General features: G+C 40.2%; 1 protein-coding gene across 2 annotated transcripts in view; it reads left to right on the top strand.

The window, feature by feature from the left end:
- The first annotated feature begins 8096 nt into the window (after positions 1 to 8096).
- LOC125378601 (arylsulfatase B-like) overlaps positions 8097 to 19251 on the top strand; it is a 39882-nt gene continuing 28727 nt past the window's right edge. Inside the window, exon 1 of one of the 2 annotated variants that reach the window (XM_048394261.1) lies at positions 8097 to 8213. Coding sequence is in view for 1 of the 2 variants with exons in the window: in XM_048394260.1 (XP_048250217.1) it covers positions 8176 to 8213 (38 nt within the window). In the remaining variant the exon portion in view is untranslated. The remainder of the gene's footprint in view (positions 8214 to 19251) is intronic. The other variant, XM_048394260.1, reaches the window with a different exon arrangement.

Below are 19251 nucleotides of genomic sequence, written 5' to 3' on the forward strand. Positions count from 1 at the left end.
TTGCGTAGCTGCTGTGTATGCTTTCCTTGAAATGGCCTAGAATTGTCTGATTTGGTAGATTACGATAGACGCGCAATAATAGACAAAAGATATTCATGCTTGGAATATATCCTCAAAAGCCATAACACTATTATTTAGGTAAGTATTTATATGATACACTGATTAACTCGGGAGAAAGACACTTTCAAGCGATACTACTTTTGCGTATGTACTATCAACCGCTTGCATTGAAATAGCCTAGAATTGTCTGATTTGGTAGATTACGAAAGACGCGCAATAATAGACACAAAATATTCATGCTTGGAATATATCCTCAGAAGCCATAACACTATTATTTAGGTAAGTATTTATATGATTCACTTATTTACTCGGGAGAAAGACACTTTCAAGCGATACTACTATTGCGTAGCTGCTGTGTACGCTTTCCTTGAAATGGCCTAGAATTGTCTGGTTTGGTAGATTACGAAAGACGCGCAATAATAGACACAAAATATTCATGCTTGGAATATATCCTCAGAAGCCATAACACTATTATTTAGGTAAGTATTTATATGATACACTTATTCCCTTGGGAGAAAGACACTTTCAAGCGATACAACTATTACGTATGTACTATCAACCGCTTGCATTAAAATGGCCTAGAATTGTCTGATTTGGTAGATTACGAAAGAGGCGCAATAATAGACACAAAATATTCATGCTTTGAATATATCCTCAGAAGCCATAACACTATTATTTAGGTAAGTATTTATATGATACACTTATTAACTCGGGAGAAAGACACTTTCAAGTGATACAACTATTGCGTATGTACTATGTTCAGCTTTTCTAGAAATAGCATAGAATTGTCTAATTTGGGAGATTACGAAAGACGCGCAATAATAGACACAAAATATTCATGCTTGGAATATATCCTCAGAAGCCATAACACTATTATTTAGGTAAGTATTTATATGATACACTTATTCCCTTGGGAGAAAGACACTTTCAAGCGATACAACTATTGCGTATGTACTATCAACCGCTTGCATTGAAATGGCCTAGAATTGTCTGATTTGGTAGATTACGAAAGACGCGCAATAACAGACACAAAATATTCATGCTTGGGATATATCCTCAGAAGCCATAACACTATTATTTAGGTAAGTATTTATATGATACACTTATTAACTCGGGAGAAGACACTTTCAAGCGATACAACTATTGCGTAATTACTATCGACTGCTAACATTGAAATAGCATAGAATTGTCTGATTTGGTAGATTACAAAAGAAGCGCAATAATAGACACAAAATATTCATGCTTGGAATATATCCTCAGAAGCCATAACACTATTATTTAGGTAAGTATTTATATGTTACACTTATTCCCTCGGGAGAAAGACACTTTCAAGCGATATTACTATTGCGTAGCTGCTGTGTATGCTTTCCTTGAAATGGCATAGAATTGTCTGATTTGGTAGATTACGATAGACGCGCAATAATAGACAAAAGATATTCATGCTTGGAATATATCCTCAAAAGCCATAACACTATTATTTAGGTAAGTATTTATATGATACACTGATTAACTCGGGAGAAAGACACTTTCAAGCGATACTACTTTTGCGTATGTACTATCAACTGCTTGCATTGAAATGGCCTAGAATTGTCTGCTTTGGTAGATTACGAAAGACGCGCAATAATAGACACAAAATATTCATGCTTGGAATATATCCTCAAAAGCCATAACACTATTATTTAGGTAAGTATTTATATGATACACTGATTAACTCGGGAGAAAGACACTTTCAAGCGATACTACTTTTGCATATGTACTATCAACCGCTTGCATTGAAATAGCCTAGAATTGTCTGATTTGGTAGATTACGAAAGACGCGCAATAATAGACACAAAATATTCATGCTTGGAATATATCCTCAGAAGCCATAACACTATTATTTAGGTAAGTATTTATATGATTCACTTATTTACTCGGGAGAAAGACACTTTCAAGCGATACTACTATTGCGTAGCTGCTGTGTACGCTTTCCTTGAAATGGCCTAGAATTGTCTGGTTTGGTAGATTACGAAAGACGCGCAATAATAGACAAAAGATATTCATGCTTGGAATATATCCTCAAAAGCCATAACACTATTATTTAGGTAAGTATTTATATGATACACTGATTAACTCGGGAGAAAGACACTTTCAAGCGATACTACTTTTGCGTATGTACTATCAACTGCTTGCATTGAAATAGCATAGAATTGTCTGATTTGGTAGATTACGAAAGACGCGCAATAATAGACACAAAATATTCATGCTTGGAATATATCCTCAGAAGCCATAAAACTATTATTTAGGTAAGTATTTATATGATACACTTATTCCCTTGGGAGAAAGACACTTTCAAGCGATACAACTATTGCGTATGTACTATCAACCGCTTGCATTAAAATGGCCTAGAATTGTCTGCTTTGGTAGATTACGAAAGACGCGCAATAATAGACACAAAATATTCATGCTTGGGATATATCCTCAGAAGCCATAACACTATTATTTAGGTAAGTATTTATATGATACACTTATTCCCTCGGGAGAAAGACACTTTCAAGCGATATTACTATTGCGTATGTACTATCAACCGCTTGCATTGAAATAGCCTAGAATTGTCTGATTTGGTAGATTACGAAAGACGGGCAATAATAGACACAAAATATTCATGCTTTGAATATATCCTCAGAAGCCATAACACTATTATTTAGGTAAGTATTTATATGATACACTTATTCCCTCGGGAGAAAGACACTTTCAAGCGATATTACTATTGGGTAGCTGCTGTGTACGCTTTCCTTGAAATGGCCTAGAATTGTCTGATTTGGTAGATTACGAAAGACGCGCAATAATAGACACAAAATATTCATGCTTGGAATATATCCTCAGAAGCCATAACACTATTATTTAGGTAAGTATTTATATGATACACTTATTAACTCGGGAGAAAGACACTTTCAAGCGATATTACTATTGGGTAGCTGCTGTGTACGCTTTCCTTGAAATGGCATAGAATTGTCTGATTTGGTCGATTAAGAAAGACGCGCAATAATAGACACAAAATATTCATGCTTGGGATCTACCCTCAGAAGCCATAACACTATTATTTAGGTAAGTATTTATATGATACACTTATTAACTCGGGAGAAAGACACTTTCAAGCGATACTACTATTGCGTATGTACTATCAACCGCTTTCCTTGAAATGGCATAGAATTGTCTGATTTGGTAGATTACGAAAGACGCGCAATAATAGACACCAAATATTCATGCTTGGAATATATCCTCAGAAGCCATAACACTATTACTTAGGTAAGTATTTATATGTTACACTTATTCCCTCGGGAGAAAGACACTTTCAAGCGATATTACTATTGGGTAGCTGCTGTGTACGCTTTCCTTGAAATGGCATAGAATTGTCTGATTTGGTAGATTACAAAAGACGCGCAATAATAGACACCAAATATTCATGCTTGGAATATATCCTCAGAAGCCATAACACTATTATTTAGGTAAGTATTTATATGATACACTTATTCCCTCGGGAGAAAGACACTTTCAAGCGATACTACTATTGCGTATGTACTATCAACCGCTTGCATTGAAATAGCATAGAATTGTCTGATTTGGTAGATTACGAAAGACGCGCAATAATAGACACAAAATATTCATGCTTGGAATATATTCTCAAAAGCCATAACACTATTATTTAGGTAAGTATTTATATGATACACTTATTCCCTTGGGAGAAAGACACTTTCAAGCGATACAACTATTGGGTATGTACTATCGACCACTTGCATTGAAATAGCCTAGAATTGTCTGATTTGGTAGATTACGAAAGAGGCGCAATAATAGACACAAAATATTCATGCTTTGAATATATCCTCAGAAGCCATAACACTATTATTTAGGTAAGTATTTATATGATACACTTACTCCCTCGGGAGAAAGACACTTTCAAGCGATACAACTATTGCGTATGTACTATGAACCGCTTGCCTTGAAATGGCCTAGAATTGTCTGATTTGGTAGATTACGAAAGACGCGCAATAATAGACACAAAATATTCATGCTTGGAATATATCCTCAGAAGCCATAACACTATTATTTAGATAAGTATTTATATGATACACCTATTTCCTTGGGAGAAAGACACTTTCAAGCGATACTACTATTGCCTCGGTACTATGAAGGACTTTCCTTGAAATGGTAGACTTGTGTCTCTTTTAGTGAAGTAAAGCAGTAAAATAGACACATTATATCCCTATCGTTCCATCATGCAGGGTTTGTAGCAGCAAACGCATCAATTCAAAACATATAATCATATACTCGAAATCTTCGAAGTATATTTTTGATAAATAACAAATTCTGAATATATATATGTTCTAAAAATATCGAATTCATCTTCTACCTCGTTATTTCAACTTAAGCATAAACACCCTGATTGAGGCCTTTGATGACAAACCCATGTGTTCTATCATGGGATTAGGGCCAGTGGGGTAACCTAGTGGTTAAAGTGTTTCCTGGTCATGTGGAAGGCTTGTTTCGAATACCAACATGGGTACAGTGTGTGAAGCCCATGTCTGGTGTTTCCCTTAAAATTCATGATATTGCTGGAATGTTGCTAAAAGCTGCGTAAAACCACCCTTAGTCACTAACTCACTATCATTCGATTAGGTGAAGTTATCTCAACTGTGTAAGAGTGACACTGCATTAAGGGGTATCTCTTTTATATATACATGTTAATTATTCTCAAACTTAACTTGTATTTTCTGTCTTGTGTAACTAAGATTTAATTTAATATATTAATTTAAATCTGTCCCAAACAAAGTGTTCCTGGTGTCATATAAGGTGTATATCATTCATTTCCTAAAGCAAACACTGGATTGTCTGATGCAGACTCGATTATTTACATACCACCGTTATACAGATCGACTATTGCCGAGCGCGGCGTTAACAAACAAACAAACACTCATATCCCAAAGCCTTAGCCAACGTTTCTGGCATTAATGCTACCAACTCATTTTCATGAATTTGTTTCAGACAAATGTACTAATGTTCACACTCTTCCCCGATTTCACACACAAACCACTGTTGTTTTTACACTTAAATGCATCGAACTTTCGTATCTTTCGGCTCCGGAGTGAAACACTAAATAAATCACAATGCTTTAAGAATCTCATTTTCAAGTACATAATTATTCGCCAGCCACAGATATTTTACGTCCGTTTCCTAAGATTCACGGAAAGTGTTCTTTCGGTTCACAAATAAGATAAAACACCCTCAGGTGGGGATTGTTTCGTGTTTTATCCTTCATATACAGTGTATGTAACGTTCCGAGGGGGACACAACACTCTCTGTACAAATACTTGGCACGGTTTGGAACGTCAAACAACAAATAGTTGTTTGATTGTTGTTTTGCTGCACTCCAGCTACAATGACGGCAGTCTGTAAGTAATGGAGTCTGGTGGGTTAATGGAAACACGTTTGCACATTGATCTGATACACGCTTGATAGTCAATAGTGGTCCAAGTTTTATGATCAGAGAGAATCTAGAATGCAAACTACTACCAGCGTATTCTGGCATGGTGGGTAATGGGTGCGTTTATAATTTTCATTTTTATGGACTGTAATGTATAAACACACCACCTCCAGTGCAACAATACCACAATAAGTCTACCCCGAGGGGAGGGAAGTCACCAGTCTATGATGATAATAAATAGTGGCATTTTGAAACAATGCTTCAGAATCAAATACAAATCCATGTCCTTTTGAAATGTTGTTCTAGTTGTATCACGTAACACAACTCTCTCACTGTTTTAAACGAAATCCACTGAATACATACTACATATATACGTGTGTGCGTGCGGTTTTTTCCTGCTTAGCGTAAATACGTTTTAGTTCACATTCCGTTGTCTGTTTAATTTCTGACCACGCCCGCCATTACGTCACGTGATGTTGTCTTTAATTTCCCTACATATAATGCAGAAGGTTGAAAATCTCAACACCGCAACAATTTCCCACTTGACCTGTACATCAGTAGTTTGTTTGCAGAAATGTATTCTTAAATATTTGATTTCCTTTTCAAGGCTATTCACAATTAGATTACCTTTCTTCAAATGTAAAATGCTAAAAAAATGTACTTTCAAGTTAATATTTGTTTGTTCATAAGCAAATATTTTTTCTGGATTTACTTTAAACATGGCTGGACCAGAATAAAAAATAATACCTATTCTATATCTAAATATTATAAAAATATAACAAATTTTGTTTTTCAGACTCTCAAATTAACATAAATTACATGTATCCCATCATATTATCTAAAACCTAATTGAAAAAAATTAAATTAGGAAAAAAAGATGCTTCTCAAAAGGCACTCAGAGTTCCGTTACAATGTACCAATACTAAAAAAATAACTGCGCTATGGGAGATAAATCTCATACGCTTCCTCTTTTGGCAACATGTGTTTGAAGATCATCTGCTGCTGATAGTTAGATGCCACATTTATGTAGAATGTTTAAGCCAATGACATCAAGATGTCTCTGGTTAGTACAGTATGTTTTCTAAGCCTCAACTCTGTAACACTGTCTGTTATAGTTACAACACACCAAGACGAGTTGTTTGGGCAGTAAGAGCACGGTTTGGCTTGGCATTTGATTGACAGACAAAAGGACCGAGGACCGAGGACCGAGGACCCGTGCTACAAGTAGATCTATGTCTCACTCTATTTTCCTTCACTATTCCAAGATAAATTGGTTTGTAAGACCATGTTAGCAACTAGTATTTTAGTTTCCATAAAAAGCAAAGCATGGTGGGATATGAGCCATATATAGTAAGGTTTCTCAACTCCGTTACACTCAACTCTGTAATGCTGTACAGCGTAACGGAGAGGAAAAATTTGTGCATCTGCACAATTTTGATAGTTAATGTCGGTACATAGCTTTGTTTTTTTCAAGAATATTTTATTCTATTTCAACCCTATACCTGACAAATAATTTTCCCACAGTCAGTTATAAGAACTTTATTTTAAAATAGTCACTCGGATTACTCTGATGTTTCTGATGAACAAGATGTTAGGACCTGTGCAAAATGTGAATTTGATACTATTGATAGCCCTCTTTCTGACAGTGGACTGATTATTGAAGACAGAACTGATGTTTTTTACATTGATGGGAGTTCCTGGCTATTGTGTTTTGGCTGCAGAAAGCAGTTTCAATATGCATGTATAAACAACACATTTTCTGACAGTGTTGATGTTATGATTGATGTGGAATTTGATCATTACAATTGTGAGTTTTGTAACGATATTATAGTGATATACAATGGCATTTTAAGCAGCTTTGTGCTTATTTATTTCAACGTCTATACAAAGGGTTGAACATTATGTACATTTTGTATGCCATCACCATGATTACTGCAGTAACTGGCTTATAAACCGAGTACCAAAGTCCTAACAAGTAACACAATACAGTGCCTGTATTTTTCACATTTCATCTCAAAAGGGATGAAAAGGTTGTTATTTTATGCTACAGAGCAATAACAAAATATATGAGTTACAACTCTGTTACAACAAACTCAACTCTGTTACGTCAAGATTTTTTTTATAGATGACTTCTTTTGACAATTGACAAACATCTTTATCGTTTTTTTATGATTTTTAACTTTAGATTGGATTAATGATAATATATGTTGTGACAAAAGATGAAAAATACTATATTTTGGATACTGTTTTTCATGTAAATGACTTTGTTGTCTAGGCAAACTTTTGAAATATGGAGCGAGCACTTACAAATGTCCAATCATACGTTTTATTTAGGCAGTTTCCATTTTTATTAACATTGAATTGTATTCACACTTAATTGTTGAATATGATTTTATATTTCAAAGCAACCTAGCGCTATTAAAATTACTTTCCATTTTGTGATCCGTAATGGAGTTGAATGTCCTAGCAGATTAGGCTGATTCATTAATTATTTTCTAATAAATTATATCATATATATTTTTTTTTTTCAGAGACCAAACGTTAGTCTTGCACCATCGAACACGACCTTGAACTTTCTCAAACAAAATGGCGGCCAGGAAGGGATTTTTAGAAATGACAACGACGATATTAGCTGTTTATAAGCAAACTTTGATATGTCATGGGATGCCTTATCAGCCCGTGGATACATAAGGTAGTATCTTCACTATTAATACTTTTTACAATTATTTTGCATGTATAGATAAAGTTGTAGACACGGATCTAGCAAGACTTGCTATCGCCTGCACCAACAGGCACTGCGTGCGGCCGAGGCAAGACATGCTCATTGGTGTCAATCCTCGCTCCTCTCAGGAAATATGAAGCCATGATTATTATTTTGACCGCTAATTGTGAATGAACAGAATTCTTGTATACACAGATGCGCCGTAAGTGTATCCAGTGTACATTTGGGTTGTTTTGACTAGTTCTCATAAAAAAAAAACACGACGAAGAAACTTGCATGACATCTCGCTAATAATGTCAGCTTAAAGTTTATTAAAACAACTCTTTTTTCCAAACTATCGTTTGCCATGTTGCAAATGTTAACCATTACCCATGTGTTATTTGTTCAGATAATTTTAATATACTTGAAGTGGCCACTGACTATGGTAAAATAAACTATTGTAAATAGCATGTTTTGACTGTAGCTTTCCTCAGTAAAATTTTGTGCAATCTTTAAAAACTTCTTCTCAAAATACACTGGGCACAGCAAGTAGTAACTTTGATATGCTTTTTAATAACACATTTTGACTCAGAGCTGTTCCTGCTTGGAGAATGAACAAAATAATTACTTCATAAAAAAAATGGTAAAAGATCTGAAAAGACCTTTCAGACTTTATTTCTCAGAGACCACAGACCGAAAGACTTTGCTATGATGTGTAATCTAACAATTTTATGAATTGGTTTTTACCTAACTTAAAGTTACTTTTTCAAACCTTCCAAGAAACTACAGTGCTGAGGAAGCTGCAGAGTTGTGGGGCTCAAAGCTGTACATGTCAGTTTTGTTTGTTTGTTTTTTTGTTGTTTAACGCCACATTCAGCAGTATTTCAGCGATATGACAGCATCTGTAATAATAAGGTCTGGACCAGACAATCTGGTGATTGAAATCATGAACCATCAATTAACCAATTAGGTTGCCAGGACATGCATTAACCGAGTCAGCGAGCCTGACCACCCAATCCCATTAGTTGCTTCTTACGACAAGCATGGATTGCTGAAGATCAATTATAACCCAGATCTTCACGGATTGTTCGTGCCAGTCAAATGTCTTGTTGGCATATTGAAAATTTAAAAAAAATAAAATTCTGAGATAGGGCCCAGCATAGGAAGATGATACCTTAAATCATTAAACTTTTTCATGCCAGTAAAATCTATAAATTACTTTTCTCATAAGAAATGGCAAAAATCTGTGTCTGTGTTTAAGATTAACAGAAATCCTTAATGTTATGAACTGTTTTCTTATATGTTGGAATATTAGTGGTCTTGGGGTCCTCCAGGTTTGTTGCTATTAGTATTTGAATTAAGGAACCCCCCTAAAGTTTAAACTTTTCACATGACAAGTACCCTTTGAGTCTCATGGTTAATTTCGAACCTTGTTTTACATCTCAGAATATATGGTGATGCTTAACATTGGTCTTTAATCATTGTTCCAAAAAGTTCCTTTGAATATGATCTCACATCAAACCAACAACTGATACAGTTTTTTGTTTGTGGTTTAACACCACTCTCAACAATATTCCATCTGTATGACCATGACCTGTAAATTTTAAGTCTGGACCAGACAATCCAGTGACTGATATTTTGAGCAACAATCTACTCTGTTGACTACATTGACCTCGCCACCAGATCACACCGTTACAGACAATGACCTGACCACCAGGTGAACACTGTTCTATACACTGACCTGACCACCAGGTCCACACTGTTCTATACACTGACCTGACCACCAGGTCCACACTGTTCTATACACTGACCTGACCACCAGGTCCACACTGTTCTATACAATGACCTGACCACCAGTCCACACTGTTCTATACAGTGACCTGACCACCAGTCCACACTGTTCTATACAGTGACCTGACCACCAGTCCACACTGTTCTATACAATGACCTGACCACCAGTCCACACTGTTCTATACAATGACCTGACCACTAGGTCCACACTGTTAGATACAATGACCTTACCACCAGGTCCACACTGTTCTATACAATGACCTGACCACCAGTCCACACTGTTTTATACAATGACCTGACCACCAGGTCCACACTGTTCTATACAATGACCTGACCACCAGGTGAACACTGTTCTATACAATGACCTGACCACCAGTCCACACTGTTCTATACAATGACCTGACCACCAGGTGAACACTGTTCTATACAATGACCTGACCACCAGTCCACACTGTTCTATACAATGACCTGACCACCAGTCCACACTGTTCTATACAATGACCTGACCACCAGGTCCACACTGTTCTATACAATGACCTGACCACCAGGTGAACACTGTTCTATACAATGACCTGACCACCAGTCCACACTGTTCTATACAATGACCTGACCACCAGGTGAACACTGTTCTATACAATGACCTGACCACCAGTCCACACTGTTCTATACACTGACCTGACCACCAGTCCACACTGTTCTATACAATGACCTGACCACCAGGTGAACACTGTTCTATACAATGACCTGACCACCAGTCCACACTGTTCTATACAATGACCTGACCACCAGGTGAACACTGTTCTATACAATGACCTGACCACCAGTCCACACTGTTCTATACAATGACCTGACCACCAGGTGAACACTGTTCTATACAATGACCTGACCACCAGTCCACATTGTTCTATACAATGACCTGACCACCAGGTGAACACTGTTCTATACAATGACCTGACCACCAGGTCCACACTGTTCTATACAATGACCTGACCACCAGTCCACATTGTTCTATACAATGACCTGACCACCAGGTCCACACTGTTTTATACAATGACCTGACCACCAGTCCACATTGTTCTATACAATGACCTGACCACCAGGTCCACACTGTTCTATACAATGACCTGACCACCAGGTCCACACTGTTCTATACAATGACCTGACCACCAGTCCACACTGTTCTATACAATGACCTGACCACCAGGTCCACACTGTTCTATACAATGACCTGACCACCAGTCCACACTGTTCTATACAATGACCTGACCACCAGTCCACACTGTTCTATACAATGACCTGACCACCAGGTCCACACTGTTCTATACAATGACCTGACCACCAGGTGAACACTGTTCTATACAATGACCTGACCATCATTCCACACTGTTCTATACACTGACCTGACCACCAGGTCCACACTGTTCTATACAATGACCTGACCACCAGGTGAACACTGTTCTATACACTGACCTTACCACCAGGTCCACACTGTTGGATACAATGACCTGACCACCAGTCCACACTGTTCTATACAATGACCTAACCACCAGTCCACACTGTTCTATACAATGACCTGACCACCAGGTGAACACTGTTGGATACAATGACCTGAGTTCCAGTCCACACTGTTCTTTACAATGCCCTGACCAACAGTCCATACTTTTGAGGACAATGACCTGACCATCAGGTCAACACTGTTAAATACATTGACCTGACCACCAGGTCGAAACTGTTGAGGACAATGACCCAAACATCAGACCCACGCTTTTGGGTAGAATGACCTGACCAGCAGTCCACAATGTTTGAAACAATGACCTGAATATCCGATCCTCATTGGTAGATACAATGACCCGAACACCTGTCTACACTGTCAGATACAATGACCTGAACACCAGATCCACAGTTTTGAGTGCAATGACCTGAACACAAGTCCTCAATGTTGGAAACAATGACCTGAATATCCGATCCTCATTGGTAGATACAATGACCTGAACACCAGATCCACACTTTTGAGTACAATGACCTGAATACCAGATCCTCATTGGTAGATACAATGACCTGAACACCAGATCCACACTTTTGAGTACAATGACCTGAATATCCGATCCTCATTGGTAGATACAATGATCTGAACACCAGTCTACACTGTCAGATACAATGACCTGACCACCAGGTGAACACTGTTCTATACAATGACCTGACCACCAGTCCACACTGTTCTATACAATGACCTGACCACCAGGTGAACACTGTTCTATACAATGACCTGACCACCAGTCCACACTGTTCTATACACTGACCTGACCACCAGTCCACACTGTTCTATACAATGACCTGACCACCAGGTGAACACTGTTCTATACAATGACCTGACCACCAGTCCACACTGTTCTATACAATGACCTGACCACCAGGTGAACACTGTTCTATACAATGACCTGACCACCAGTCCACACTGTTCTATACAATGACCTGACCACCAGGTGAACACTGTTCTATACAATGACCTGACCACCAGTCCACATTGTTCTATACAATGACCTGACCACCAGGTGAACACTGTTCTATACAATGACCTGACCACCAGGTCCACACTGTTCTATACAATGACCTGACCACCAGTCCACATTGTTCTATACAATGACCTGACCACCAGGTCCACACTGTTTTATACAATGACCTGACCACCAGTCCACATTGTTCTATACAATGACCTGACCACCAGGTCCACACTGTTCTATACAATGACCTGACCACCAGGTCCACACTGTTCTATACAATGACCTGACCACCAGTCCACACTGTTCTATACAATGACCTGACCACCAGGTCCACACTGTTCTATACAATGACCTGACCACCAGTCCACACTGTTCTATACAATGACCTGACCACCAGTCCACACTGTTCTATACAATGACCTGACCACCAGGTGAACACTGTTCTATACACTGACCTGACCACCAGGTCCACACTGTTCTATACAATGACCTGACCACCAGGTGAACACTGTTCTATACAATGACCTGACCATCATTCCACACTGTTCTATACAATGACCTAACCACCAGTCCACACTGTTCTATACACTGACCTGACCACCAGTCCACACTGTTCTATACAATGACCTGACCACCAGGTGAACACTGTTCTATACACTGACCTGACCACCAGGTCCACACTGTTCTATACACTGACCTGACCACCAGGTCCACACTGTTCTATACAATGACCTGACCACCAGGTGAACACTGTTCTATACACTGACCTTACCACCAGGTCCACACTGTTGGATACAATGACCTGACCACCAGTCCACACTGTTCTATACAATGACCTAACCACCAGTCCACACTGTTCTATACAATGACCTGACCACCAGGTGAACACTGTTGGATACAATGACCTGAGTTCCAGTCCACACTGTTCTTTACAATGCCCTGACCAACAGTCCATACTTTTGAGGACAATGACCTGACCATCAGGTCAACACTGTTACATACAGTGACCTGACCACCAGGTCGAAACTGTTGAGGACAATGACCCAAACATCAGACCCACGCTTTTGGGTAGAATGACCTGACCAGCAGTCCACAATGTTTGAAACAATGACCTGAATATCCGATCCTCATTGGTAGATACAATGACCCGAACACCTGTCTACACTGTCAGATACAATGACCTGAACACCAGATCCACAGTTTTGAGTGCAATGACCTGAACACAAGTCCTCAATGTTGGAAACAATGACCTGAATATCCGATCCTCATTGGTAGATACAATGACCTGAACACCAGATCCACACTTTTGAGTACAATGACCTGAATACCAGATCCTCATTGGTAGATACAATGACCTGAACACCAGATCCACACTTTTGAGTACAATGACCTGAATATCCGATCCTCATTGGTAGATACAATGATCTGAACACCAGTCTACACTGTCAGATACAATGACCTGAACACCAGATCCACACTTTTGAGTACAATGACCTGAATACCAGATCCTCATTGGTAGATACAATGACCTGAATACCAGATCCACACTGTTAGATACAATAAGACTGAGTCTAATTAGACTGTTGACACTAAGTGACAAGTGTAGAGAAACACAGGATGTGAGGGATTATTATCTGTACACAAGTTAATTGAAAGTAATTGGGTTTTAAATATTTTTTTGGGGGGTGGGGTGGGGTGGGGGGTGGAAGGGGGGAGGAGAGGGGTATTTTACCCTAATATGCTGCTTATCTGTAGTTCTGATGTGGAAGTGAATTCAAGAAATATGCCTCCATACATCTTTTGTTTGTTGTTGGTCTGCAAAAATAACTGCATCCTACGAAAAGGATGTTTTGAGAGGAGTTGACATTCTTTGGCAAAGATATACTCAGTGGTCTGTTCACAGTTTCACATTTTGGTGAGTCAGTTTCATTTGTTTGACATTGTGCAGGTTTATCTTGAGAATTTCATTCAGGATCATGTTTATCATTGTTATCCGTAATGAAATGGGTAATTGTATTGCAACTGACCACTGCAACCAGCTGTTGGTCACACCATCACCACCACACACGGGTGTGTGCGAATCCCGTGCGTTTTGAGCCTGGGTCAAAGGACCTGTTTATGTAAATGTGGCACCAATTTGGCCATTTTTTGTGAAGGTATGCTTGTGTGATGGATTTAGTGGTATTTGGATCAGTTTCTTTCTTTAGTCTGGTGGAGCGAGATATGTCGATTTGTGGGGTTTGGAGTTTGGGTATGAAGGTGATATTTGTTGCTGTGTTTAGTTTTAAATTATTTAGGTTGTGTGTATTTAGGTAATTTATTATGCTTTGAGAGATTGGTATTAATTGAGGGTTTTTGCGAGCTAGAGCTTGGAGTTTTGGGCTTATGTTGTTTTTAAGGTTTTGTTGGATTTGTTGGTTTTGTTGGGTTGAAGCCCAGTAATTTATTGTTAGATGTTCCCGGCAAAGATCCAGGGGTATTTCGCCTGTAAGTGCCTGTAGCGATATGCACGGCGTGCCATGTTGAGTGCATGTAATTATCTTGAGTGCTTGATTTTGAATTGAGTTTAGTTTTTGCTTAATGAGGAGTTTAAGGTCTTGTATATTTGGCATCCATAGTCTATTTTTGTTCTAATAAGTGATTTGTAAAGTGATAGTAGGGTCTCCTTGGCAGCGTAGTGTGTTTAGGTCTTCAATGCATCTATTTGTTAGGTTTTTAATCTGAGCACCCCAGGTGAAGTGTTCAACAAAGATTAGTCCAAGAAATTTGGTTTCTCTTTGGAATTGTGTGGTGTAGTTTGGTGGTGTTTGCGCACATATTTCTGTGTTTGAATACTATCCCTGTAGTTTTTTCGGCATTTAGTGAGAAATCACATCTATCTGCCCATATTTGAATTTTATTTAATGCATTCTGCAGTAATTGTTTAGCAATATTTATGGCAGGGATAAGACAAAGATTTATTCGCATGGCATGAGACGAGACATGCACCTGACATCCCCTTAGGAGTAGAGGAGTACACCTGATAGCCCCTTAGGAGTAGAGGAGTATACCTGACATCCCCTTAGGAGTAGAGGAGTACACCTGACAGCCCCTTAGGAGTAGAGGAGTACACCTGACAGCCCCTTAGGAGTAGAGGAGTACACCTGACAGCCCCTTAGGAGTAGAGGAATGCACCTGACAGCCCCTTAGGAGTAGAGGAGTACACCTGACAGCCCCTTAGGAGTAGAGGAATGCACCTGACAGCCCCTTAGGAGTAGAGGAGTACACCTGACAGCCCCTTAGGAGTAGAGGAGTATACCTGACATCCCCTTAGGAGTAGAGGAGTATACCTGACAGCCCCTTAGGAGTAGAGGAGTATACCTGACAGCCCCTTAGGAGGAGAGGAGTACACCTGACAGCCCCTTAGGAGTAGAGGAGTACACCTGACATCCCCTTAGGAGTAGAGGAGTACACCTGACAGCCCCTTAGGAGTAGAGGAGTATACCTGACAGCCCCTTAGGAGTAGAGGAGTACACCTGGCAGCCCCTTAGGAGTAGAGGAGTACACCTGACATCCCCTTAGGAGTAGAGGAGTACATCTGACAGCCCCTTAGGAGTAGAGGAGTACACCTGACAGCCCCTTAGGTGTAGAGGAGTACACCTGACAGCCCCTTAGGAGTAGAGGAGTACACCTGGCAGCCCCTTAGGAGTAGAGGAGTACACCTGACAGCCCCTCCTTCTTGGTGAAATGCATCAATTACCGGAACATTGTCCCCCAAACATTCCTGCTTCCCATGAATCACATCCTTCCACAGTGGATGTCTACATCATTGCTTGAAAAGTTATCATAGTCTCCCACTTCATATTTTTAAATAAATATGGATAAAACATCTAATAAAGATTTTGTGATGGCATAAAACGCATCAATATATAATAAACAAAACAGTTAGGGATCATGAATATATTTGGGGATATTGTTATGAAATTGTGTGCTTAGTCTTCATGGTCTTCACTTCAAAAATATTTCCCCAAACATATTCAGGATCCCTAGCTTTTTGTGTTCAGTATAAGTGAAGAGTCTGTTGCAAGTTTAACTGAGGCATTGATCTGTTGTAGTCCTGATTACCTGGCCAGCTAATGGGATGTTTTCATGTTGTTTTCAACACATGGTGAGTGTGATGTTTACTGTGATGTTCAGGATATGCTGGAGATTGGACTCGGGCTGCAATGGTTGGTTGGTTGGTTAGTTGTTTAACGCCGCACTCAGCAATATTACAGCTATATGACGGCGGTCTGTAACTATTCGAGTCTGGACCAGACAATCCAGTGATTAATATCATGAGCAACGATCCACGCAATTGGGATCGATGACATGCATCAACCAAGTCAGCGAGCCTGACCACCCAATCCTGTTAGTCGCCTTTTACGACAAGCACAGTCGCCTGTTACGGCAAGCATGGGTTGCTGAAGACCTATTCTACCCCCGGGTCTCAGGCTGCAATGGTTTCCTCAGCAACATGTATCTGGTGATGGCCTCCTACAACGACATGTTCCTCCACAGACAGGTCGACAAGTAGGTAGACAAATGATCACAGTGGGTCCTGGAGACTTTAGACCAGTCCCTGTAGACCATAGACAAAACCCTGTAGATTGTAGGACCAAACCCTGTAGACTGTAGGACCAGTCCCTGTAGACTGTAGACCAGTCCCTGTAGACTGTAGTCTAGTATCTGTAGACTGTAGACCAGTCCCTGTAGACTGTAGACCAGTCCCTGTAGACTGTAGACCAGTCCCTGTAGACTGTAGACCAGTCCCTGTAGACTGTAGACCAAACCCTGTAGATTGTAGACCAGTCCCTGTAGACTGTAGACCAGTCCCTGTAGACTGTAGACCAGTCCCTGTAGACTGTAGTCTAGTATCTGTAGACTGTAGACCAGTCCCTGTTAACCGTAGACCAGTCCCTGTAGACTGTAGGACCAAACTCTGTAGACTGTAGACCAGTCCCTGTAGACTGTACACCAGTCCCTGTAGACTGTAGACTGTAGACCAGTCCCTGTAGACTGTAGACCAGTCCCTGTAGACTGTAGTCTAGTATCTGTAGACTGTAGACCAGTCCCTGTAGACTGTAGACCAAACCCTGTAGACTGTAGACCAGTCCCTGTAGACTGTAGACCAGTCCCTGTAGACTGTAGACCAGTCCCTGTAGACTGTAGACCAAACCCTGTAGATTGAAGACCAGTCCCTGTAGACTGTAGACCAGTCCCTGTAGACTGTAGACCAGTCCCTGTAGACTGTAGTCTAGTATCTGTAGACTGTAGACCAGTCCCTGTTAACCGTAGACCAGTCCCTGTAGACTGTAGGACCAAACTCTGTAGACTGTAGACCAGTCCCTGTAGACTGTACACCAGTCCCTGTAGACTGTAGACCAGTATCTGTAGACTGTAGGACCAGTCCCTGTAGACTGTAGACCAGTCCCTGTAAACTGTAGTCTAGTATCTGTAGACTGTAGACCAAACCCTGTAGACTGTAGACCAGTCCCTGTAGACCGTAGACCAAACCCTGTAGACTGTAGACCAGTCCCTGTAGACTGTACACCAGTATCTGTAGACTGTAGACCAAGCCATGTAGACTGTAGCCCAGTCCCTGTAGACCGTAGACCAAACCCTGTTGACTGTAGACCAGTAACTGTAGACTGTAGACCAGTCCCTGTAGACTGTAGACCAAAACATGTAGACTGTAGACCAGTCCCTGTAGACTGTAGACCAAACCCTGTAGACTGTAGACCAAACCCTGTAGACTGTAGGACCAAACCCTGTAGACTGTAGTCCAGCATCTGTAGACTGTAGACCGTTCCTTGTTGATTGTAGACCAAACCCTGTAGACTGTAGACCAAACCCTGTAGACTGTAGACCAGCATCTCTAGACTGTAGACCGGTCCCTGTTGATTGTAGACCAAACCCTATAGACTGTAGGACCAAACCCTGTAGACTGTAGACCAGTCCCTGTAGACTATAGACCAAACCCTGTAGACTGTAGACCAGTATCTGTAGACTGTAGACCAGCATCTCTAGACTGTAGACCAGTCCCTGTAGACTGTAGACCAGTTTCTGTAGACTGTAGACAAAACCCTGTAGACTGTAGACCAGTCCCTGTAGACTGTAGACCAAACCCTGTAGACTGTAGACCAAACCCTGTAGACTGTAGACCAGTCCCTGTAGACTGTAGACCAGTATCTGTAGACTGTAGACCAGTATCTGTAGACTGTAGACCAAACCATGTGGACTGTAGACCAGTCCCTGTAGGCTGTAGACCAGTCCCTGTAGACTGTAGATTAGTCCCTGTAGGCTGTAGAACAGTTTCTGTAGACTAGACCAAACCCTGTAGACTGTAGACCAGTCCCTGTAGGCTGTAGACCAGTATCTGTAGACTGTAGACCAGTCCCTGTAGACTGTAGACCAGTCCCTGTAGACTGTAGATTAGTCCCTGTAGGCTGTAGAACAGTTTCTGTAGACTAGACCAAACCCTGTAGACTGTAGACCAGTCCCTGTAGGCTGTAGACCAGTATCTGTAGACTGTAGACCAGTCCCTGTAGACTGTAGACCAGTCCCTGTAGACTGTAGACCAGTCCCTGTAGACTGTAGATTAGTCCCTGTAGGCTGTAGAACAGTTTCTGTAGACTAGACCAAACACTGTAGACTGTAGACCAGTCCCTGTAGGCTGGGGTGCTTTCATGTCGGCTACCTTCTTGTTCTCCTGTTAA

The sequence above is a fragment of the Haliotis rufescens genome, unplaced genomic scaffold (assembly GCF_023055435.1).
Source record: "Haliotis rufescens isolate VD_foot unplaced genomic scaffold, xgHalRufe1.0.p SCAF_13, whole genome shotgun sequence".
Classification (NCBI taxonomy): Eukaryota; Metazoa; Mollusca; class Gastropoda; order Lepetellida; family Haliotidae; genus Haliotis; species Haliotis rufescens.